General features: G+C 42.0%; 1 protein-coding gene across 1 annotated transcript; it reads right to left on the reverse strand.

The window, feature by feature from the left end:
- pik3r5 (phosphoinositide-3-kinase, regulatory subunit 5) lies at positions 1 to 23,254 on the reverse strand. Its single transcript, XM_036536577.1, has 18 exons — positions 23,070 to 23,254; positions 11,682 to 11,794; positions 9,787 to 9,887; positions 9,441 to 9,509; positions 9,060 to 9,198; positions 8,037 to 8,106; positions 6,801 to 6,975; positions 6,159 to 6,327; positions 5,944 to 6,012; positions 4,943 to 5,751; positions 4,598 to 4,723; positions 4,240 to 4,368; positions 3,024 to 3,117; positions 2,070 to 2,146; positions 1,869 to 1,962; positions 1,234 to 1,316; positions 679 to 794; positions 1 to 256 (listed from the first exon to the last, which is right to left on the reverse strand). The coding sequence occupies exons 2-18, from the start codon at positions 11,779 to 11,781 to the stop codon at positions 109 to 111; spliced, it is 2,568 nt and encodes an 855-aa protein (XP_036392470.1). The 5' UTR covers positions 11,782 to 11,794; positions 23,070 to 23,254; the 3' UTR covers positions 1 to 108.
- Between the last annotated feature and the right edge of the window lie 1,446 nt (positions 23,255 to 24,700).

Raw genomic sequence — 24,700 nt, forward strand, 5'->3', positions numbered from 1 at the left:
TAATCCTATTACAGTCTCCTGGTGTGAGATCATTTAGACCCTGATTCCTCTGGTTGTAGATTTTACCCCCAAGGCTACAGTTCATTCACTGGTTCAGTCACTGAAGCATTAGGGCTGAGCTCCACTGAAGGTGGCAATAGGCAGACAAAGGAGAGAGCAAAAGGTTGGGTGCAGTGGCTGAGTCTGGGTGGATATGGCCCTGCGCAGCTTCCAGTCAGCTGTGCTGTCCGGCTTGTAGCACACGGACACTTCACACCTGCACCAAGCAAAGGAAACACTGGTCAGCACACTGTCTCATTGTCAGAATGATCATGAACATGTGCACACACACACACACACACACACACACACACACACACGGGTTGTTATTCGATTCCATTTATTAGCTTACCTTTCATACTGTTGCAAACTACTGGCTTAAATATTACAGGAGAGCAACCTGCACATGCATCAGAGAATATAGCTCTGCAGTGATTCTAATCTATGCTATAGTTAAGGCATTTGACCGTTCTGTGACTGATGACGAGGGATTGAACATCATATTATGACAGCTTGTTGATTAAATGAATGTGATAATAAATATTGGTAGTTCAAGAGAATTTTCTACGCCAACTGGTTAAGGGTGACCTTGACTAATTGTTCAGCCCTTTCTCTACTTTGAAGGACGTGTCACAGTACCTGGTGACACTCTGAAAGATCTTCTTCTCGTCCTGGTCCAGGCAGACAGCAAAGGTGGTACTACTTGCCCCACACACCTGGACCTTGTCCACCTTCACCTCCGTGGTGGAGAGTTGCTGAGGACACAAGTGACAGAAATTCATATACTGTTCCATGCTGTCATAATGATAATACTAATACTAATACAGATTTTTAGGCCAAATGGATGACACTATGTTCTGTGTGTGGATCGCTGCAATGTAAATGACATGCTGACAGGCAGTTCCAGAAATGACGTAGAGTATGCGCACTGTAAAATGTAAGTGTGTACAGTAGAGCGAAAGCAAACATCATGTAACCTGTTCGATGCACCTTGCAAGAGCACTGCTTCTTCTAAGGCTATGGCTTATAAGAACTCGATTTGGTTTCAGTTTAGTAATGTGTTTTTGCTATGAGCTGTTGCAGCTCTAACCACATGAAACATTTTCTGAGGCTGGGCTTTATGTTGTTTGTGCAATGCGCACAACTGTGAAAGTGCCGTGAGACCATTACCACAGCTGCCTGTTTCCTGCTTACCTGATTGTAGCCCTTTTTGGACTTTGAGTTTTGTCTTTTCAGTACCTCAGTCATCATCAACTGAAGATACTCCATTTTGGAATCTAGATAAACATGGGAAAGTATCGTACATGGTTTTGTATTTTCATACAGCTTCAATTAACATTTCTTGCATCTTTATGTGTTTCATGCATTATTTAATTTGTGTATTTAAGTATTTGAGAAAAAGCATGGTTAATTACATTACATTACATTAAGCATGGTTAATTACATTACATTATTGCCATTTAGTGGACGCTCTTGTCCAGAGAGACTTACTTACGTTACCATTTTCACATGTTATCCATTTATACAGTTAGGTATTTACTGAGGCAATTGTGTGTTAAATATTTTTATTTTCTTTCAGCTGAACCCATTTTGACAATAGAAGACAAATCATTGTGGGATGGTTTCATTTCATTGCTGAGCACCTGAAGAGCACATACTGGACATTAAAAGGCATTAATTGTTCTTTTGATTCAATCAGTTGGATCCAGTGAGAAACATTCATTTCCCAACTGCCACATTTTTGGGCAACTTCACAATTTATCACATTATTTCCTTCAAAAATGTGACAGAGTTGAAGTTTCTTTGGGGAATGCACATTAACAGCTTACCTAACTCCTCAGGTTTCTTGCAGGCTTTGATCAGGTTGATGGAAGTACAGACTTTTTCTGTTTTGCTCCATTGGCTTCTTCCACTCACACCGACCTGAGGGCACACATAAGACGGTTTATACACCACACAGATTATTACCAGCTCTTCACCATGATGTCCGTGTCATTTGTCCACCAGAAGTGTATTGAACTCCCCCATACCTTGTTGTAAACGACCTCTAGTGTTAACGGTACTGCTTCGCGATCTCCATCAATCCCGAACCTCTTGCTTGCGGCACCTAGAGAACACATTTTGACACTTAAGAGCAGAACAGCATTTATCGGTATAACGCAGTTAAACCAACAGGGCTGCGCTCTAACTCCTTTCCTGTTTTTCTCCTGCTGGACTGCATCAAAATGTATCAAGGCCACAGAAGTGGTATTTTGTGGATGTGAGTGGGTCAAAACTGAATGATGTCGATATGATGCTGGCCTTGATCTAAGCCGTTACGCACAAATGCAAAACAAAACAGTTCAGTAAAGGACACTAAACACTAAAGGAATCAACTCAAAGGAAGTAGATCAGTGGTGCTGTATAGGCATTGAAAATTACAGAATGTGGGGGTAAACAAACAAGATCCCCACAGCTGTTCAGAGTTTTACAACCAGAACAAAACCACATAGAACCCATTCAGTGTTTTGTGTATTTACGTTTACCCCCAGAGGACCAGACAAGGACCGCTAATTACCAGTTTTGCGTTTAGATTGTTTCCAGGCTCCTGAACTCAGGTGAACCACTGTAGAGGACTTTTTCAACTACTGAGAAAGTACTAGGGCCAAATCTTTGCACCTTTGCTTTGTAGGTCTCTCTAGATAAATGTGCTTGCCAAATGACTAAATAAAAATGTAAGTCAGGATAACTACAAAATGGAATGCGTGTGAAATGACAGAAAAAGCCAGAATGGCGCCCCTTTTGCTCCAAAAACAATACACTATATGAGTCACGTCCATCAGAAAAAAAAATGTTTGATGACACAACAACACAAATTCAAAATTCTGTGGAAATATCCTGATATAAATAAATGGGAGATGAGGCAGACTTCTGGCACAATGACGTCAACAGCAGCTTTGAAAGTACATGTTTGGCAGAGTGATCTGATAAGAGGGGATACTCACCCATGGCCTTGATTGCACGGGTTCCAGCCGTGTGGCCAAGTTCCAGGGAATGGATGAACACCTCTGTCCTCCTCTCCCCTCCGGCCAGGGTCAACTGCACCAGGACACACCAACAACTCAGTCAGGCGACACCAAACTTTACAGAGGGCCAGTACAATACAAGGAAAATACATTTTGTACGGCACTATAAGACACATAGTTTTTATTCATCTTAAATGACCATTCAATCAGTCGGTCATAAACCTTTTGTCAAAATGGAACCTGGATCTGAGGGCAGCAGAGCCAGTATTTAAATAATTAACTGTTAAATCTACCACAATATATCATAGCCTGGAAAACTGACACCACATGTAGCAGTGTGGTGTAGTGGTAAGGAGCAGGGCTTGTAACCAGAAAGTTGCTGTTTGGATTCCCAGGTTGAACCCTTGAGCATTAAGTATCTTTTATTAAGTAACCAGCCGTATAAATGGATGATATATATGCAATCATATCACTCTGGACAAGAGTGTCTGCCAATGTGAGATGTCTCGGATTGCATTCATCCTTCAAGATTTCTTTCATTTCTGTAATTGTATGCAGAATAGAGTCTGCTTGTAACCCTAACTGAAGGTCATCTATGGAAACCTTATCTGCAGCTGAAGAGGGCACATCTGAAACATGTATTTGGGCTGGTAACTCCGACCACATCAAAAATTAGCTGCAGGTCACAGCTGTGTGTGCCTCAGACCACAGAACCGAACAATATTATCCTGATTAGAATGCACCTGTATCTTAAAGGTAAGTTCTGCCATTGACCTAAAATACTAAAAGGTCTGGGTTTAGATAAAAGTCATCACGGAATGATGCATGCAGCCATTAGGCACATACTGTAGGATTACTTTAATTAGCTCGGGCTAATCGCATTTCAAAGTGCCCTTTGAAAGGAAAGTAAACAATCACAGGCTTTAGTGATGTATTTATTTTCCTGTTGTGGTCATGCTGACAGGTGTTGCTGAGGGGGAGTGTTGTTAGTCTTGTCTGACACTGTTGCTCATTCAACTTGAATAGATACACTTATGTTCTGTTTCCTGGAAGTTGCTCTGGATAAGAGCATCGGCTAAATGAATGTAATGTAATGTAATGAGATAAGTCTCAGGCAGTGCAGTTTGTGATGTGTTTTTTCAAGAGTGGCCTGGGTGTGTTCAGCAGTCAGTGGGGGGAAAGGTGCAGGCCTCACCTCTGCCTGATACAGCTGCACCAGTACAGGACGAGCAGCATGGCGGCAGTAGTATAGAACCAGGTCTGCCAGGATTGGAAGGCGTTCGCTGGAGCCCTCACACGACTCAGTCTCTATTTTTGAGGTTTGCTGTGGAAACACAATACACATGATGACTACGATGCACATTCACGCAAGCGGTTTCCTGGAAGACAGATTATATGTTATACAAGGCATGGCCGGCATTGTGCACCATAGCAACCATCAAAGCACAATAACAAAATAATTGGTGTCGATTGCCTGTTTGTATTTGCTATGTCATTATTTGAATATGGGAGATCCTTCCTTAAAAAGAATTGGAGTGAGAGGGTGGTCTTACCTGGCACAGGACACTGACTGGCAGGTTGAGTAAGCTGAGCATGTTGCGCTTGTACCAGGGGTCCAGTATTCCGATGAAGTGTGCAATATCATTGGTGCTGTCCTCTGAGCACGGCGGGTTTGGCTCCTGTAGCAACAGAGACATGGTTACGACCGCAGGACACACATTTCACAAGCAGCACACACAGGAAGAAAAATTATGACGTGAACATAAAGAGAGCTTGTGACTGTTAATTAAAAAAAAAAAACAGTTAAAATAAAACATTACATAGGTAATGTTGGGAGGAAGGAGGCACTGAATGAAGACAGCTTTTGGATGATGTCACACTGCCCACCCCGTACTCACGGCGTTAGCACTTCCTTTGACTGGGCTAATGGACAGGACCCCGGAGCTGGGGCTCCCTGCCCCGCTGGGGCTACCGCAGCTCCTCCTCACTGGGATGAAGAAGAACTGCAGCTTGAAGACCCTGGTGAGGCGTGGACAGGCGCGCTCCTGCAGCCGGAGGTTGCTGTAGGCCCTGGCCACTTTCCCCGCGATGTGGTCGGCCCCGAACACCACCACCCTGAGCGTGGTGGCCTTGTTGTCCTCGTCGCAGCTCAGGATGGGCCTCCTCCTGAAGCAGACGTGCTTGAGCGGCTGCTGCTCCGCCACCTTCAGCAGCACCGGCTGGGGCAGGGAGTAGGAACGGGTGGAGCGGCTCAGCTGTAAGTCTTTGGCCTCCTGGTTGCCCAGGCTTTTGGCCCGGTACAGGTTGTTGCTGGGCTTGAAGAGCATGGACAAGCGGCTCAGCCGGGCTTTGGATTTGGAACTCTTCTCCGGCTGGATGTCCTCCAAGTCCTCGCAGAAGTCGCTGTCCACTCCTGAGGCCACGGAAAGTGCAGAGGGCACGGAAGAGGTGGAGGCCATGGAGTAGGTGGAGAACATTGAGTCCTTGGAGGCCGTGGAGAGGGTGGAGAGGATGGAGCAGGTGGAGAGGGTGGAAGCTCTGTGGTCCACACGGCCGTTCCTCATGACAGCATCCCCTTCCACCATGTTATCCTCTTCTTCCTCCTCCACACCCTGCTGTATCTCCTCTTCCTCACCCTCTTCCTGTTCAGAGGAACTCTGGGTGGTTGCCATGCTGTATTCACGCTCCAGGATGTCATTTAAAATGTCTGAGAGTAAAAAGAAAACACAAGGCGTAAAATAACTGAAGAGCATCACCCGACACACTACTGGCGGAAGGAAAAACTACAGGAACACTACAGGCTCAGAGGAAAAAAAAAGAGTTTTGTGTTGCAATTCTGTGCAATTCTCATTCATATATGAGCCATTTTAAGTTTGGGGCAGAGGCAAAAACTCCTTACCAAAATTGTCTTTATTCCATTTGTACACGCAGCATTTGGCCGTGGGCAACGGCAGAGTCTGCAGCATTCCTGATGAAAAAATATAAAATAACACCATGGCATACTGTTTTTCAAGTTTCTAAAAAAACAACACAATGAAAACACACGCAGCGCCACCATGTGAAAGAATGTCATATTCTCTTGTGACAGTTGTAAAAAGTCAGGGAAAGTCTCACCGTCTGATCTCCAGCCATTGGATGCCGGGATACCGATCTTCCGCCTCAACCCTTCCAGCCCTTGCATAACGTGCTCCCTGGCTTTGTCGGGGTCCTCCATAGTGACAGCTGTCTCCAGCACCTCTGTCACATCGGAGAAGACCTGACCCAGCTCCTCCACAGTTTTGGACTGGGAGTGACCCATAGGACAGGAGAGATTAGCTTGTGACCACATCTTCAGTTACGGTTTATTGAAAGCTGCCTTAGGGAACATTGCATAACAATACATTTGTTTAGTGTTGTGAGCCAGTGACACAAGTCCTGTAACCTTTTAATGGGGTAAAAGGGGCAGCAGTGTGGTATAGTGGACTCATAACCAAAAGGTTGTTGGTTTGATTCCCTTGCTGGAGCGCTGCTGTTTGTACCCTTAGGCAACAGAATTGTCCAGTAAATATGCAGCCGTAGAAATGGGTAAGGTAAAAAAAAAACTGTAACCTATGTAAGTCGCTCTGGATAAGGGCGTCTACTAAATTCCAATAATGTAACATGGAATGTAACAATATTGAGTGAGATATTATAAATGATAATTGGAGGGCTCAATTGACTACATTCTTGAATGTGAAGACGAGTCTCAGCTTGACCCCACTGTGCAGCATGGTGTACCTGCAGGGCCTTGTGCATGTTGTGCAGGGGGAGTTTGGTGCCCAGGGCAGACTGGTAGGCGTGTTTGATCAGGGTGATGTAGGTCTCCTTCTGGGAGTGCTGGATGCTGCTCAGCTGCTCTGACACAGACAAGAACTCCGGAGGGACATCGATCGGGTTCACCAGCAAAACCGTCCTAACAGCAAAACACACACACTTGCATGATTACACACTCACCCGCACAACATTACACGCTCTCTCTCTCACACACACACACACCATTACACACATACACACATATACCATTACACACTCATCTGCATCCCATTACACATTCACACACACGCCGTTACACACTCTCACACATGTACCATTGCACACAAAGACACACACACACACACACACACACACACACCATTACACAGTCACACATACACACACACACCAGTCACACTAATTCATATGCACCCTTACACAAAAACACACATGCAAACACTGCACACTCATGCACCACGACACACTCTCACAGAAACACACACACACACACACACACAGAAAAACACACAGGCATATACTCTCTTGCTGCTAAATATAAGCTTATGAAAAACATAATGCTGTATTGAAATTTGGTAGGCCATCATGTTGATGATAGATTGTACTCTAAATATCATCTGTCACAGGAGAGAGAAAACTGACCGAATGCAAACACTTTCATACTCTGTCAGAGGTTTCAGCGCCCACAGCTAAAACCAGTCATACGTGTGTCTGTATGTGTGATACTGGGAATGGACAGGGAAATGTCTGCTCTGTAAATGAGCGGGTTACAGTTCACAGAGATAATTATAGCACCCCCGCCCCCCACCCCCCACCCCCCAAGTCTACAAACGTCACCTCTTCACCACTTAGCTGAGGGAAGAAAAGCAGAAGTAGAACTGAGGCTTGGCCGTGCAGATAAGCTGAAGTAAAAATATGCCATCAATGAATAAACACAGCCAGCCCAGAGGGAGAAAACAATACAACATTTCCTTCTATGTACATTACCATACATTCAGCAATGTGATCATACGACATACTTACTGTAAGAGTCTGTAAACACGTGAAGAACATTTACTGTGTGTTTGAAAACTGCCACATCATTGTATTGTGTTATACCATATGATCATAGAACATAAAAAAAAACATTAAAACCAACAAGCAGCATATTGATTAACACGTACTTATGTTTTAGGCCACCCATAGAAAGCGGAATTAACTTACATGGTCTTTGACCGATGGTTAGCTGTGACTAGGCCTTGCTCCTCTCTCACCAGCCTGTGGTAGGAGATTCCTGAAGAAAATACACATAAAGGTGTAACACACACCAACCAAGCACTAGCAGAGACAGGGTCAGTTGAAAGCTGAACACGCACATTAACTGAGCAAGAATAAGAGTTGTTATTTTGTTTGTAATGTGGCTCGGTTTCACTTGTTTTTGTTTTCTGTAAGTGTGTGTTGAGGTTTTTGCTCAGATAACGTTATCTTTGCCATTCAGACAGTTTACTACAATTCAGCAATGCCCCACACCCTACAAATTCCTTGATGACAAGATATTATCAAACTAGTGCTGCGTAAAACCAAAGCTGAAATGAAGCTTACGTCTGAATGCTGTTCTTTTACAATGATATCCTTGTGTACTGTGTAAAATTATGTTCACGGAATGAGGAAATAAAGTAGCACATAGATTTTTTTTTTCTGGTAAACAGCTACTGTGTATTTTAGTTCCTCATACCTCATTTGAATTCAAAGAACCACATCCACATTTTATGAATGACTTGACACTGTGAGGGCAAAGGTCTCTGGGCTGAATAGTGCAGGGGAGGGTCTGTATAACAACAATGGTAACTGAATACTTCACATCACCCATCGTAATTCATTAGGTTAACATACTGCATAACTGCTTATTTAGAAAGACTTTTATATCTGAACTATTTGGAAATGGGAATAAAATAAAGAATTGTTAGTTTTTACTACCGGATTAATATACATGCAATTCAGTATACTGTTTTTTTAATGAACTAAATGTACTGAGTAACACATAAGGCTATCATGGTTCAGCCCAATAGCACTACTTATTTTATTCACTAGGTGGCAGTAGAAAACACATTATGGTTCTCTTCTGGCAATGCTAACACAAAGCATGTAGAGTTCATTCTGTAGCTTAGTTCATCGGTAAGAGGTGTGCTGGTTCTTTTAGTAGGCAGAGTACTGACTGGGATGACCCCAGACAGGGCAGATGTTTACCGGGGGCCTTAAGCTCCTCGTGGAGGGTGGAGAGGAGGTCTCGGCACAGGCTGCAGTAAGGCTCGGGCCAGGTGAGGAAACAGCGGAACACCTCGCAGGCCTCTGTCAGGATAGTGCAGTCTGGGGGGAAGTAGGGAGTCTGAAAGCAAGCAGAGGGCATTCAGTGCTTCGCAGAAAGAGGTCAGGGGTGAGGTGGGTGAGAGGAAAGAGAGGGCACACTGTATTTCTTTACTATCATATGTAAACTTCTTTTTGCTTTGAAGGTAATTTGAAGCTGGAGCTGTAAGCTCTGGGAGTCTGGTTATTGTTCCATGGCCAGATTTGGGTTGCAGCATAGAGGAGGTCACATGTAGTGTAACCATCTCTGTATTTCTACCTTACCTGCAGGAGGGTGGAGGAGAACATGAGAACCAATGGGGCCACCAGCTCATACTGACACTGCTCCTGGACCTGTGAGACCATGGAAACAGCAGATGCATTATTCAGCTGAATACCTGCTCTGGCTAACCACCACTGTGTGCCTCCAGCATGCTGCTATACATCCTGCCAGCAGAGGGCGTAGTGGTTCACAACACATATCCAATATTCTCACCGACTCAAGTGCGCAGCCTGGAAAACTTCCTGAGCAGGGACAAGGTAGCACAGGGTGGATGGGCTGTATTATGTCACCTGACCTTGCAGTAAAGTTGCAGTAGTAGCAGGCGTGGTGGAGGGTTTCTGCTCTTACCTCTCTGGTTTTCCTGAGAATCTCCTGGAGAAGGATGAGGAAGTGCTCAGGATCCCTTTTCACCAGTTCCTCCAGACTCCAGCGGTTCATGCACAGCCCAGCTGAACACACACACACACACGCACACACACACACACACACACACACACACACACACACACACAAACACATGCTTACACTCAATGACATGCAGATATGTACATATACTTACATCCATGAATGCGAATGCTAGATTATTAGACACTAGTTTTAGACTAACACTGAGATAAAGTAGTTTGCATTATGTTTTTACAGACCAAAACTCACCTGGAACCTACGCAGGTCCTTGAATCAAGTTATTCACATCTAAGTCCAGTCAGACTTTTAGAGACTGTTACACTTATGGACATTTCTGAATAAAATTGTGTAAATTCTATTCGTAATAATGAGTTGCTAAATCAAATTTCCTGTCTGTGAAGCTCCAAGGGCCAGTACAGCACAACAGGACATTGGTATTTGTGTTTCATGAACTGTGCTTGCATTTGCTTCTACCTCTAGCCTTTGAAAATCTGGCCCATGAGAATAACTCTTTGGTTATCATAATAAAAATGCCAACCACAATAATATTAGTGCTATTGTCAAAGTAAAGAATTCAAAATATTACTGACTTGATAAAGCTGTACTGGGAATCATAATATTGCTTCTCTGTCACGGTGTTTAGTTTAAATTGGGCCACTGTCGTCAAACCAGGAGCTGAACCTTGGAGCTCAAAGCCCTATCTGTTCAAATTGTCCAACACAAATGGTTGAATGCTATTTGTTTAACACTGCCTTTGCCCTTGTCAAAAACACCATGCCTTTTGACATGTTGACAGTTATTTTCACCACATTGTGCTACATATACTCAGTGGAGAAGATGCCTGCCAAATTTTGTGCAAGATGTGGTAAGAACACAAGCTGGGTAAAGTGTGTATTTTTGTCATTTTATTTTTACACTACAGCACTGACATAATGGTAAAAGCAGACTGGAGCACATAAGCGGCTGCTTATTTTTTACACGGTTCTACAAATTTTGAGGAATGTTTGCTCTCACTCCTAGACATCCCTTTTCAATATTTTATAATATATTCAAATTAAGATGGAATGTTTCTGAGAGGATTGCAGTTTATCACAACTGTGTTACTGAAGCGCCTCCGCGCTGCCTTGCACCATATGTGTGTCATAGCCGAAAATGTTTGTAAGTGGGTGGCAACGCCCACGAAACCCCACCCCTGTTCTCCTCTCTCTGGTGCTGTGTGGTCTCTGCCACCACTTCCTTCTCAGCCAGCGTGTTAACATTTCAGATTTCCTTTTACACAAATACAGAAAACACTTATGGAGGCGCATTAAACTATAACACCCCTGTCACATGCACATATGCTGCAGGACACTGCTGACAACTTTGTCTTCAAGGAGGTAGATCCATCTGACAAATAGGAACTTGGATTTGGAAAGCTGTCTCTTTCACGTTTACTTTAATCTGATTTTGAGAAAATGCTGTTCTAAAAATACTTTCTGCTGTCAGATTTAATCATTGCTACTTCATTTAGTCTTTTTTGCACCAGATATATTTTCATGAGACTGAACCATTAAGTGGGGGGACTAGTCTGGGCTTCAAAATGAGGAAATCACTATTCAGGTTCAGCTTTGAGTGACACTACTCTGCCACCCTGGAGTGAGATCTTGTTCTTGCTCTTCTCCAGTGAAACCATAGCGGTGATTACGCTTAAGGCTTTTATCACAAAAATGTATTTTTTGAGGATATGTTTATATTTCCTGGAATCTAGCTTAAATATTAGTGAGATGTCTCAGAACAGCAGCTCACGCTTAGGGCGGATCCTTGACACCTCCAGTGGGGTTGACAGAGGGGGGGCTTACCGTGCCAGGACTGCATGGGTGAGCGAGCGCTGCTCAGCCCATCCAGGCACCTCTCCAGGGCGTGGTGGATGCGGTCCTCTGTGCAGGAGGTGTGCTGCATCTTAATTCATCCCCTGAGAAAGACCAGAAATTCATTCAGAGCCCCATCACTCATTGGCAATAAGGGACAAGCCTTTTATTCCCCCTGTGCAAAATATCCAGTGCTAAGCTAAGATGGGTACGACAAACTGAAAGAGAATTTCTGAAAGATTCTGAAAGAATTCTGAAAGAGAAGCGAGATGCCCTGCTGGTAGAGGCAACTCAGGTTTCATTTCAGGAAAAAAATACAGTTGCAGAGATTTGCATGCCAGTAAATGAGCTTCATGAACTATGGAAATGTTCCTGATGTGTTTCTGAGAAAAAACAAAGTAGGATACTGGGAATTCTGTGGTGTTCACAAACACTGTGTCTTTTCCTGGCTATAGTTAAAGTGCCCTGTCTTTCAAAACAACATCCTTGTCTGACCGCTCTAGTGTCTTCAGCCGACCTTGGACAAGCAAGGAAGCACAACCTCAAAGAAGCCAGGAAATTGCTACACAGCGTAAAGATGGAAAGCGGACGTCACTGTCCATGTTTAAACATCATCATTAAGCTTTACTCATGATGCACAAAAGCATATTTTCAATGGAGCATACTGACACTCTGAGGAACTCTCACCCAGCAGTCCTCTGAGATTCGTTTCAAAGAACCATATGACTCGGGTTGGGTTGATTTCAAGCTGACATCTGCAATAAATAAAGGACTGACGCTATCAAAAGCCACAAATGACACTAACGAAAGCAGCGGAGAACTGTATGTCATACGGTGTTGCTTCGTGACTTCCTATTTTTTTTCATCACAGTGCGGAATTTTACGGTGAGTCAGAGGCCATACTTGAGCCAACCGGACAAACGTAGCAACAACTTCCACTTCATCGTTCTGAGACTCAGTCTTCGTACATAAACGTATTTCAAAACTTGACCAGTGTTGTACCTGAAGCGAAGTTTTTTTTTTTTTTTAAAAAGGAGGAATAGGAAGGGACACTTCCACAATGAAGTAACATCAGTGACTCAGTGTTCCCTTTCTCTTGTCTGTTTGCTGGGGCCAGCATGTACAAAAACTAGGATGTCAAATAGCTATCTGAATATGAAGTTCATTTTTTCATTGACAGAAATAGATCTCCAGCATGTACAAAAACTAGGATGTCAAATAGGTATCTGAATATGAAGTTCATTTTTTAATTGACAGAAATAGATCTCCAGCATGTACAAAAACTAGGATGTCAAATAGCTATCTAAATATGAAGTTCATTTTTTCATTGACAGAAATAGATCTTGGGCAACATGAAGAGAACTGGCATTTTATACATGCATGATGCTTAAAAATGATACATAAATGATGCTTAAGCCCATAATCCCCATCAAGAAAATTCCCCTGGAGGTACAGTGATAATAATTGTAAACAGACTTGGGCTTTTCTACATATGACTCAATCGTCAGACAAGACCACAAGTGTGACAGTCATTTGGATAAAAATTAAATGTCTAAACGGCAGCAACATAGAAACCCAAATGCTAGTGGTGTGTGTCAAAACTACAAACACACAAATACAGAGATATCTACTTTGAGGCCTTTCCTTGACAGTATAGCTTTTAATGGCCTGAAAAGGGCATGTTTGGTGATGAGAAATTTGGCTACCTAAAACCAAAATGAGAAAAAAACATCTGCCTTCATTTTGTTATTTTCTTAATTCCAGCTCTCTTCTGCTGGTCATCACCACATTCATTTTTTTGTGTCGGTCCCCTTTCCCACAAACTGAAACCCCCAGTGCTGTGGAAGTCAGCTCATCTGTATCACTATGGAAACTCACCCCCACATAGCAACAAGAATGATGCCTGAATTAGACCGAGTGGTTAACTGACCACTGTTAACTGACCAATGTTCTAACTGAAAACTGGAGTCTCCCTGCAGGCCCCTGAAACAGTTATAGATAAAGGGAAGGAAATACAAGAAAGATGATAATGACGAACAGGGAAAGACCCGAGTGGAAAACATGGCTTGTTTATATCCCAGTTGACAGATATGATGCCATAGAAAACCAGGACAAATTTGAAAATCATAAAAGAGCAATATGTGGTGCATTTCTGTGTCATATCTTGTAAAAAAATCCTTATGGATGGAATGAATCAAGAAAAGATATACTTTAACAAACAATGATTAAATTAAATTCAGTATTTAATGCTGGCCCAAAGCAGAAAAAGCTGATGATTTAAAATATGTGAATGGAATTGCTAGACAAGTTAATTCAAAGTACTTTTATATATACAAATTTTATCAGGTTTTATAGCAGTTCCACATTTACAAACAGATTCAAGACCATATTATGTAAAGATTTTGTTTTCGCTTCAAAAACTCTACTCTGAATGAAAACTTCCGGTAAACTGCATCCAGTCACCTTGTGAACAGGTATATCACTATGCACTGTATCACTCTCCTGCAACACTGGGGGAGGGGGTTTCATCTGTAAAGACAACTAGCTCTTCAGCAAACCACAACTCTTTGCTTCTGTGGCTGGGCAATGGTGAATCGGCCTCACTGACCGACCTGCCGCTGTAACTGGCACCTTGGAGGATGAAGTGCTCCCTATTTTTACAACGAGAGGCTTTTCTTTCACGGAGGAGACAGGAAACTGTCATTGTGTGCAGCTGGGGTTGACGGGCCCTGCGCCGAGCGACGGATGGGGAAACTGTGAGCCACCTGGCCCAGGGCCGGCCACCAGGGAACTCCTTCATGAGCACTTGCTCATTCCTGAAGGAAGCGCTCACAGCTCAAGACATGAAGTAAGGAACTAGACCTGTGTTCTACTCCAAGCTGGCAGCTAAAATCCCTGACAATCAAATTATAGAAGAATAATGTTAATCACACAGTGTCTTTCCTGTAGCTGCTGTCCAGGGTTGTATATAGCAAATAGGGCAGGAGGTGAGGCTCCACTGATTAATCTTATAATTAATAACTTATACACTCTGAAACAATTGTTTTAAAAAAATGATGGCTAGCTGAATGTGAGAGAGTACTGAGAATTGCAGCAGCTGATTTTAGGCCTCAATTAGATGATCACTCTAATGTTGAGCACACTTAATAACATTTTATAAAGTTATTCAACTACAAGTACGAGTATGTTCTCATACTATGAATATTCATTGAGTAGTTTGGTTGGTTTTTCATTTAAATTCCCTTCCATATCTATACATACAAATATACATACATGCATACATACATATATTCATATAGATAGATAGATTGATAGATAGATAGACAGATATGTGATGAATCACCATTTCACCAGAAACTTGTTTTAACTTTGTTAAGAATTCATTAATAATAAAGGATTATAAATTTGTTGTACTCTCTTCTGTCGAAGTGTTGCAATCATGAAATCATACCCTTTTCATAAGGGGATGTGTGCATGTCCTTTCGAATGTCAACAAGTTTACTTCCACATTTTCAGATTTTGCAACAAGGAATCAGGCAGCTGACAAACAACGAACTGACTTGTTTATTCCACAGAGACGGACCCAGTTTTAACACATGGGCTGAGGCATGCACTCTCTGAGAAAACTCTGAGGTCAAAATCATCCCATAACTTGTTCTGTTTTGAAGTCTATACTGTTCTATTATGAAGAAGGGATCCAGTACTTAAGACTGTGTTACTCAAAGTCAGAGACTACCCTTTTGCCCCTGTCAATGGTGTGCAAAAATGGAATTGCCGGGAAATGTCAAAGGGTACGACATGATGTAAAAAAAAGCATGAGGGTAATTCTAGATTTGTATCTAGTGAATATTTGAGCAGTAAACCCGTTGAACAGTATGTCAAAGTGTACTAATCAAACACCATAAAAAATAATGACACGGGAGATGAGGAATGTACATTTGCATGAGAAAAGGGCAGGCAAGCATTCCACCTAGTCAGTGGCAGCGATGGTCAGCTACAAAGAGCACACACAGTGTAAGCAGCCTTGAACTGCAGTAAGTGAGACAGCAGAGAGAGAGAGAGAGAGAGAGAGAAAGAATAGAGAGAGAGAAAGAGAAAGAGAGATTGTCCTTGTGAGAGCCAGTACCAGTGGCATATAACTGAACTGAACTGTTGTTCAAGTTTCCAGGTTGAACAGAGACACATCGCAAGACCCTGTAACTGCCCCTTTATTTTGCTGCACACATGCAAGTAGTAGTGCAGACGCATTAAGTGAAAGGGCACGTCAGGTCAAAGCAGACACAGAAAGATCCAGATGCTCTGTAAGCTCAACTGAAATGTGTTATACCCGGTCCTAACAGAAGCCAAACAGCAGTGTGTGTGAGACTGCTCTCACGTCCTTAGCAGTGCCCTGGTCTTTATTTAATGTTAGTAGTGGGAATTTTAACAGGGTTATGAACTGAACCTCTGCAGTACATCAGCACAAAACTGGCATGAGAATCTTCTCTGCGTTTTTGCTGGATCTCATTTCCATCGGCACCAAACAGGAAGATCATTCCCCTGGCCTGCCAAGGAAACAGGTGCTGCCCTATTGTTTGTGATCCACAAAGCCAATAGACTCCCACAGAACAGCAGAAGCACTACATTGTGCTGTGGCTCCTGCTTGATATGGTTGGATATTCCAAATGACTTTCCTCCGGGCCGTAAACAAGCTGTGATTCCCTGCATTCAGAACCAACTCCTGGTGGCTTTAGGAAATAACAGGAGTCAAACAATGTAGTAAGTGCTTCCCTTTTGAGCAAAGGCTGCCGAACAAAGGGGTCTCCCTACCGGCCCCTGCCAGATAGGATACCAGGCACCAATCATTAGTAATATTCCATAGATCCGGATATTAAAAGAGATATTTTCCCAGCTACTTTGTTGTAAGGGAAACTAGAGTGGATTAAGATCCCATGAGGCTGTGTTTTTTGGTCCTTTACTTTTTGAATTTCTAACATTGCTGCTGTCTTGAAAAAAATAGGCCCTCATTATTTTCGCAGCTGATGTGTGTGATGAAAATCCACAAAAACTAAGTGATACTGTGAATGTAAATAAGGAAGGTTGATAAATTATTAAAAAATAATTAAACTTCTAAATGTGAAAAAATATAACTTTTGGTATGTCCCTTGAGGCTTATATGTGTTTCTAGTAAACTTGTTAATATTTCTAACACATGTACTTGCACATATTAAATATGCCATTCCTAGAAATGTAAGGAGAATGTATAAGCATGAAGAAGTCAATAATATCAGTATCACTGAAATTCAACCACTCAGCTTCATGTGATACGACAGCAGCCACCAGAGCACTCAATACATGGGCTTTGTTACCCTCATTGGATGTATTTGTTTGCTGTGCTGTGCATGTACTAAATTAGTTCAGTTTACCAATTTACATAATTGCAACACTTTTGAGACAGCAGAACACGATGTTGTGTAAACACCTTGATATCATGAATCAAATTTTAGGACAAAGCTCAAATTGTGAGTTGCGAATAGGCCCCTGAATCTCAGCAAAATGTGCCTCTGCTCTGAAGTTCAGCACCTGGTGGGGGATTATCCCTAATCACTATATTTACATGACAGGGTCATTGAAACACAGCTACACGGAAATGAGAAAAGCACCAAGGCTGACACCCCTGCTGCATTACTTTATGCAGAGGGGAGCAAAGGTGATAAGAGTGATTCTGCAGATACGACTCGAGTAAAGAAGCAAACAGGAAGGGGAGGTATGCTGTTCATGCAGCAGAAAGGAGTTTCAGGGTCAAAAAAATGTACATCCTCACAAAAGGTGTTATACAGGAGCGGAGACTACTGAGGAAAGACAGACAGAACTAATATGAGGCTCACCCACAAAGTGTTGTTGCTGAATATTTTTTCCTTAAATTGTGGTGAAGGGTGGCAAAACCCACCCACAAACAGCGCCTACCGTGTTTATTCATGCCCCTGACTGAAAAGGAAAAAATACAGTATAAAGGGTAAAATACACATATTGGATAATTTTTTTTCTTCATAAATTATGGTAATGATGTTGTACTTTAATCTTACAGAACAATCTCACAGAACAAATTGAGATCATACTCAAGTAACAAATAATCAAATAAAATAATAATTAATCAAAAATATGGGGCGTCACATTTATTCGTATCGTTGTCATCTTTGAAACAAAATCAAACAATATTAGTCTAGTCCAACATTATGCTTCCATCCACAGGCTTAATGTTTGTTTGTGATATAAAAGGCAACACAGGGAGGAGATTATTCAGTAGCATGCATTATCAAGATTAAGGCCAGAGAGCTTTCTGAAGACTGCAGGTAAATGGTCATTGACCTCCACAAGTTGGACCATGGCTATAGAGACATTTACAAAAAGATAAATCTGCAATAATGTCCTTTAAATTTAAGGCTATTGGTGCAGTGACAGTCCTACCAGGAAGAAGATGCATGTCCATCTTGACAAACCACCATCTTCACTAAGACAGACAATTCTTTTGGCAAAGAACACCAGGAACCTCTGAGTCATTACTGACGACAAGCATTAGTTCTCCAAATGCACCGCATCAGTGATCAAGCCCTGCATGTTCCTCATATAAAATGTAGGAAAAAATTCATGTTCCTCACCACCTACATGACACAGCTCCCAGTCCAGACTCTTGTGATCTCTCCCCTGAATAGCTGTTCCTCAGCCATACTGGGCGTCCTGAGACATGCTAGACCTCTGCAGTTGGTCTAGAATGCTGCAGCTTGCCTAGTCTTCAGCTAATCAAGATATTCAAGTTTTGCTTTATCCTCTCTTCACTTTAATGGCTACTAACCACGGCTTGCATCGGGACTAGAACCTCGGAGCTGACATGTGAACAGGTCCCCTAAACCGACAATCCCCTGTCTGACCCTATGACCTAGCCAGGTCACTACGCTTGGCTACCTCCAGTCACCTGGCTGTACCAGCAGGGGGGCCACCCACTCCCACTTCTTCTTCACTCCTTCACTCTGGCTCCACAGTGGTGGAAAGAGCTGTATACACTATTGAGGATAGCAGAATCTCTTCAAACACAGACTGAAAACCCACCTCTTCACACTGCTCCTCACAGACCACTACCCCTTTCTCCACACCTAAAACTGCTCTTCTGCTCTGGAACTTTACATTAATTAAGAAAGGCACTGGGTCTATGATTACTTGTGTGTAATATGTAATGAATATTTGCTGAGCTGAGCGCTGAGCGCTGAGCTGAGCACTGTTTAGTCATTACTTCCGACTTTGTTTTGTTGCCCATGGTTACCGTTTGTTATTTGCACTTCATGTTGTTTGCCATGACAGCCTTGCACCATAAGTGGCTTTGGATGAGAGTGTCTGTTAAATGAATATATGCATATATGTAGGTGTAATCTCGCTACTATGGCCAATCCAATAAAAGGTTCAGGAGGCAACCATAAATCAAAAGGAAATCTCCTACACAAACTGGCATCAGCAGGTTAAAAAAAGTTGCAAGCACGAATGTTGCATTCACGACCAGGTTGCAAGGAAGAAGCCTGTTTTGAAGGCAAGCCACAAAAAGCAGCAACTTGAAATTGCCAGAATGCGTCTGAATATCTTGCAAGTCGCTTGCAAGTTGCTTGTAAGATTCACCTGTACATCGCTCACCTGTACATCGCTTTGGATAAAAGCGTCTGCCAAATGAATAAATGTAAATGCAATGTAAATGTATAACAATTGTGAGCATGTCTTGTACTCAGGTTAAATGAATACTGAGTGGTTTGAACATGCTCATCTGTTTTATGTTTGGCATGAAAAAACTAAGCTTATATTGACAAAGAACTCATGTCAACTGATGGGAGATTACAATATTACAATTAGGGTTGTTTTGCACCCAAGGGTTCTGTATCCCTTGCTAAGAAGTTCTAACACATATCAGGACAGCTTGGTCAAAAACCTGGTTCCCTCCAGAGCTGGAGTCAATTCCATTTCAATTAATTCAATTCAGGGGATGAATTGAAACCCAGTTCATCAATTCGTTGCTTTTTTTCAGTTAATGAGTTGAAATTGCAGATCTGTGGTTTGAACTTAAGAAAACAATTCAAAAAAGAAAGCCAAAACATCTGGATGACTGAAGGAAAATCTGCCAATGGAAAATACTTAGAAGTACCAGAACCTTGTAAAACACATACCCTGTCAGTGTAATCCATGTAAGAATAGAATTTACATAATGCTAACTATAGCAACCCTTGTGTTTTCTGAAATAAAATAGATTATTTGTGATACTCAGGGATATGAACAATTATGGAGGACACTGTAATTAGCAGGCATACCTTGTACATGTGTATTACTATATCTTTAGCTACATCTACGTTACAAACAATTTTCATGCGGGTTTTAGCAATTAGTTACACATTACACATTAATTACACGGAAATATACACACATTGAGTGTCACCTCAGTACACATGTTGTTTTATTGTATGTGTCTTTCTGGAGCCTTTAAATCATGTCCCTGAGGTTAATGGAGGTTTGCAGGGGAGTTACCCAGAGACGCAGCATGTCATCTTTATCACCTTTATGGTCAGAATTACTCATCTGAGTAACTTTAAAAGCTTGGATAGGAAGCACAGATGAACACAGAGTGGGCTAGTGGTGCAACGGAGCTTGTAGAATACTTTACTCTCTAATTCCTTGGGAAAATACCCAATCACCTCCTTTTTGACGCCAATAAAAGGTTAACATCTTTAGGTTACTACAGTGTCTAATAGTTATAAAGATAATAAAAGCATGTAATATTTAGCGCATTCGATTTTCACTGTCTTATTATCAAATAATAAATGCAATGTGTCAATAAACTACCAATGTGCACATATAGCTATTCTCTTAGTATGCAGACATGATTAGAAGTTATAAAAACATGCTTCTGGATAATTTTTTTATGTATTTGTCAAATATAACTATGCGACCTAGAGGGTAAACCTGACCATCCTCACGCGACCCTCCTTTTTACAGTGGTAAGTGGGGGACACAGACTAATGGAGGGATACAACAAATTGTACAGCCAGTCAAAAGTAAGCAGCTATCAGATCAGCAGACAGAGAAAGCTGGGTTCCAGGAGATAATTACCACTGGCCCTGGGTCAGGACTATAGGTTCACCCCTGACAGCAGAGAGTCCACATATTGCACTAGTTTCTCCTAAGTTCAGCTCCAACTTGCAATAATTGCACACATTGAGCAGAATGTGAATAAAATTACCCCAGATAACTTAATGGCATGATTAATATGCAATGTTAGTACCCATTCAATTCATTAGAGGATGACAACATAATTGTGCTTCTTTGCTGAGAACTGATCAAAAAAAAAAACAAAACAAAACATGAAAACATGTTGACTTCAGCTTCTACTAAACCTCACAACATCACGCGTGATTCATTTTTTAACAACACTAAAATCTATACATTCACAATATAGGATATAGGACCGACAGCAAAGCCATGCAACCAGCTATTTGTATTGTTCCACTTCCTCATTGTGCATTATTAGAATGACAATCTGACCGTGTTGGCAATTCTAAAGGAGAAGTCATGTGGGTCTGGGGGAAACTGCCAAGGAAGCTACTTCCATTTCAGTCGATGACATAATTTTGGCTGTCCCCTCTCCATCACCGCCATCCTATCCTGAAGCTGTACACTCACCTCAGCCCTCACGACACGGTCAAATGGATTATGCAACATTAAACAGTTTGTAATTAGCACAACACACAATGGGGGGCTCGTAACTGCAAGTGCAGTGATGTTAATTATTTTAAGCCGGTTGCTCAGATGTAAGTCTTCTGTATTATCATTGCCATTGCCATTTTAGCCAACGCATCCTTAATTTTATTTGACACAACGTAATATCTCCTCAGCACCATTTCAGGTAAAAATTACAGATATTGGATTAAAACAGAGTTAGGAAGGTAACATCCAGGAACAGAAATCAGGGAACTTAAAATACGGTTGTAACTGGCTTTTGAGTTAAGCAGAAGTGCCTTCAGGTTTACAATCATACTACAGCACTGGTGTTAGTACAGGTAATTCTAAAAGCCTTTGTCCTCTGAATGATGCATTTGAAACACAACTGCGTATGAGGATTTACCTAACAAACAATACTTTTGCAAGAAAGAAGAAGTGGTAAATATTAATCCGTGCTTTCAGTTTTGCTCTTCTGTTGCTAATAACAACAGCAACATTCTATGCCTTGGTGTAATCAACCCAATTAACTGAATTCAAAGGCGCAGACAAAATGTTTCCTGTCTACCTTCATAATTCACTGACAAATGTGCCACGACCAGACTTAAGCAGCAGGCAAAAATCAATGTTTTGGAACATTAAAATTGTTACGGTAGACTGAGAGGTCTAATTATGCAAAAGGGACAACATAACATGCCAAAAGGAGCACTGTCATGCGAAATACACTAATCTCTACTGATGGCAGCGGGTTGAAATGAACAAGGCCAGTGCATCACTGCACGTGTCTGGGTGGAAATGCGAGCACGTTACACTCTGTGGGGTGGTTTTATTCATGCGTCTGCAGTGTGAAAATGGTGGAAGGTTCTGCTGATGAGACTGCACCCCTCCCCGAAGGCTTAATTTCACTTTCAGGACACGTTTTTTTTTTTTTTTTGTTAATATATTCATTATCCCTGTGCTATCTAGGCAAAACCAGTCAGATTATGAAGAAGGCCCCTCTGGGGAATTAGCCAACAAAGCGGCTTATTAAAGGAGCTTATTAAAATGTCCATGATAAGACCAGTGCTGAGGACAACTGTTGGAGACAGCCTTCTCTTTGCAGAGAGACACTTGCATCCGCCTGATGATACAGAACAGTGAGCTATCGACTGAAAACAGTTTGAGTGCTTGAGGACCATTCTCTGCTCACTAAGTTACTCACAGTGCTTTGGCAGTACATAGCAACTGTATGCTATGGCTGTACATTAATGTGACATGTGACCTGTGGAGTACCTAGTCAGTGCCAAACGACAGAACTGTAGTGATTTAACCTTCCTCTACTCAGGGAGTTGTAAGAGAAGGAGGTTCAGTTCTAGACCTCTGGGTCTTAATAGTAATCTAATTTCCCCAATGTCTCATGCACCTCTAGTCTGTACTTTCTTACTTTCTTAAAATTCTGTGGCAATTGAATCTACTACCTATTGGCACTTGAAATTACTAACTAAAACTGCCGTTAAAACTGGCAGAACACACAGTGAGTGGCCACGCATTGTCAAATCACTGGTAATTTTCCTTCATTGCAATGACAGGAAGACGTGATGTCGTACTGTCTCGACTGAGATGCAGATCATGCAGTAGCTGCTGCACGATCACCAGTAGAATTCAACAGCTTACCTGCCAGTTATCCTAGATGTTCCACGCCATTCGCAGTAAACGTTGTGTTTGGGAGAAGGCTTCAGAGCTTAATCCAATTGTCATTCATTTGCGAAGGAAAAACCAGCAATGCGACCACATCCTACAGTGGCGTGTTGAATAACCCCAGCAAAACAAAACTCCTCCACACATACACGTCTTGTGAACTTCTGAGCGGCAAAACAGGAACTGAATGAAAGGTGCATGAAAGCACAATGAGGAAGGCAGGCAATGTGGTAATAAGGGGAGGGGTTTAGCTGTTGCACTTTGAAAGAGGGAAGATTTCATTAGCTTGTTGTTTTATTTTCATCTCCACATTTTAATCACTTTCATTTGTTTACCGCAGCTCTTGTTCAACTAATCATTTATTCAAATATGGATTTGAATCCCCTCTGGGAACAAGGTTGGTGATTGGACTTAGGCCACAAAATAAATTGCAAGCTCTACTATGGTAGACATGGAAACCAAGCTGAAGGACTTGAGTTACAGTAAATGCCCTGTATGTGTGCAAGGAATTAGTAGGGAAAAGAGCAAAGTTCTGTTTCAATAAACTGAAACATTAGTTCTCAAAAAGGTCTTGAAAAGGCAAGAAAAGTGTTACACTCACACCACAATCAGCTGTGCTGATGTCATGTAAAAATTAGTTACCCGCAGTTCAAGCAATTCATTTTTCCCAGTCATTTGATTTCTAAAATTGAAAATTAAACTCCTGATGTGTATGTATAGAAATCCAGATTGTGGTAGCTGCTTTGCAAAAAGACCAGCCAGACAGCTGAATAACACTGAATAAAATCAGCTCCATCTGAGGAAAACTTCACCCACCCAGCAATATTTCACACTGTGTATCGTTAGCAATTCAAGTATTTCTCTTACATCGCCGTCATGCAATCACATATTGGTCAATTTATTTCTGACTAACTCAAATCCGTCATCATATTAGCAAATGTGGCTGTTGCACAACTGCCATTGTCATTTTGAAAAACACACCTCAGACATTGCAAAGGCCTCCAGTACACGCAACCCTACAATAACATTTCTTTCGGTGTCATCAAGACGTTGATCGACACTTATAGATGCATAGTGTAGCCACCGAATGCAAAATACCCACGACCAAATGATGATCTTTCAAGAGGCTGTAAATGACTCTGCGCACTCAGCCTTTCTCGCTGAGAAAGAACACTGCCGGCTTCCTGCACAGTCGTCTGCCTGGGCGATTTGCATTTCATATTTTACGGTAACACCCTCCTCTGGTGTTGGTCTGTGAATGCAGGCATTAAATGCCGTGGTGGCTGCAGCACATGTGACCTGCTCATTTGCATCCTTGGTACGGTGGGAAGTGACCGAACAATACTGATTTTCATAATGCTCAGCTATAGATCTGGGGCCTCCTATTTCCTCAAATGGCTCTGATGCTTCTTGAAGTAAATACACTATATGGCCAAAAGTATGCGGACACCCCTCCTAATTATTGACTTCAGGTAATTCAGCCACACTGATTGTTAACAGGTGCATAAAATCAAGCACACAGCCATACAATATCCATAGACAAACCTTGGAAGTAGAATGGGTCGTACTGGAGAGCTCAGTGACTTTAAACGTGGCACTGTCATAGG

The sequence above is a fragment of the Megalops cyprinoides genome, chromosome 1 (assembly GCF_013368585.1).
Source record: "Megalops cyprinoides isolate fMegCyp1 chromosome 1, fMegCyp1.pri, whole genome shotgun sequence".
NCBI classification, from domain to species: Eukaryota; Metazoa; Chordata; class Actinopteri; order Elopiformes; family Megalopidae; genus Megalops; species Megalops cyprinoides.

Coding starts and splice junctions, on each gene's coding strand:
- pik3r5 (XM_036536577.1), bottom strand. CDS start 11,781: ATGCAGCACACCTCCTGCACAGAGGACCGCATCCACCACGCCCTGGAG. Junction 9,199..9,440: donor TCTCCTCCACCCTCCTGCAG/GTAAGGTAGAAA, acceptor GCTTGCTTTCAG/ACTCCCTACTTCCCCCCAGA. Junction 795..1,233: donor CCAAAAAGGGCTACAATCAG/GTAAGCAGGAAA, acceptor TTGTGTCCTCAG/CAACTCTCCACCACGGAGGT.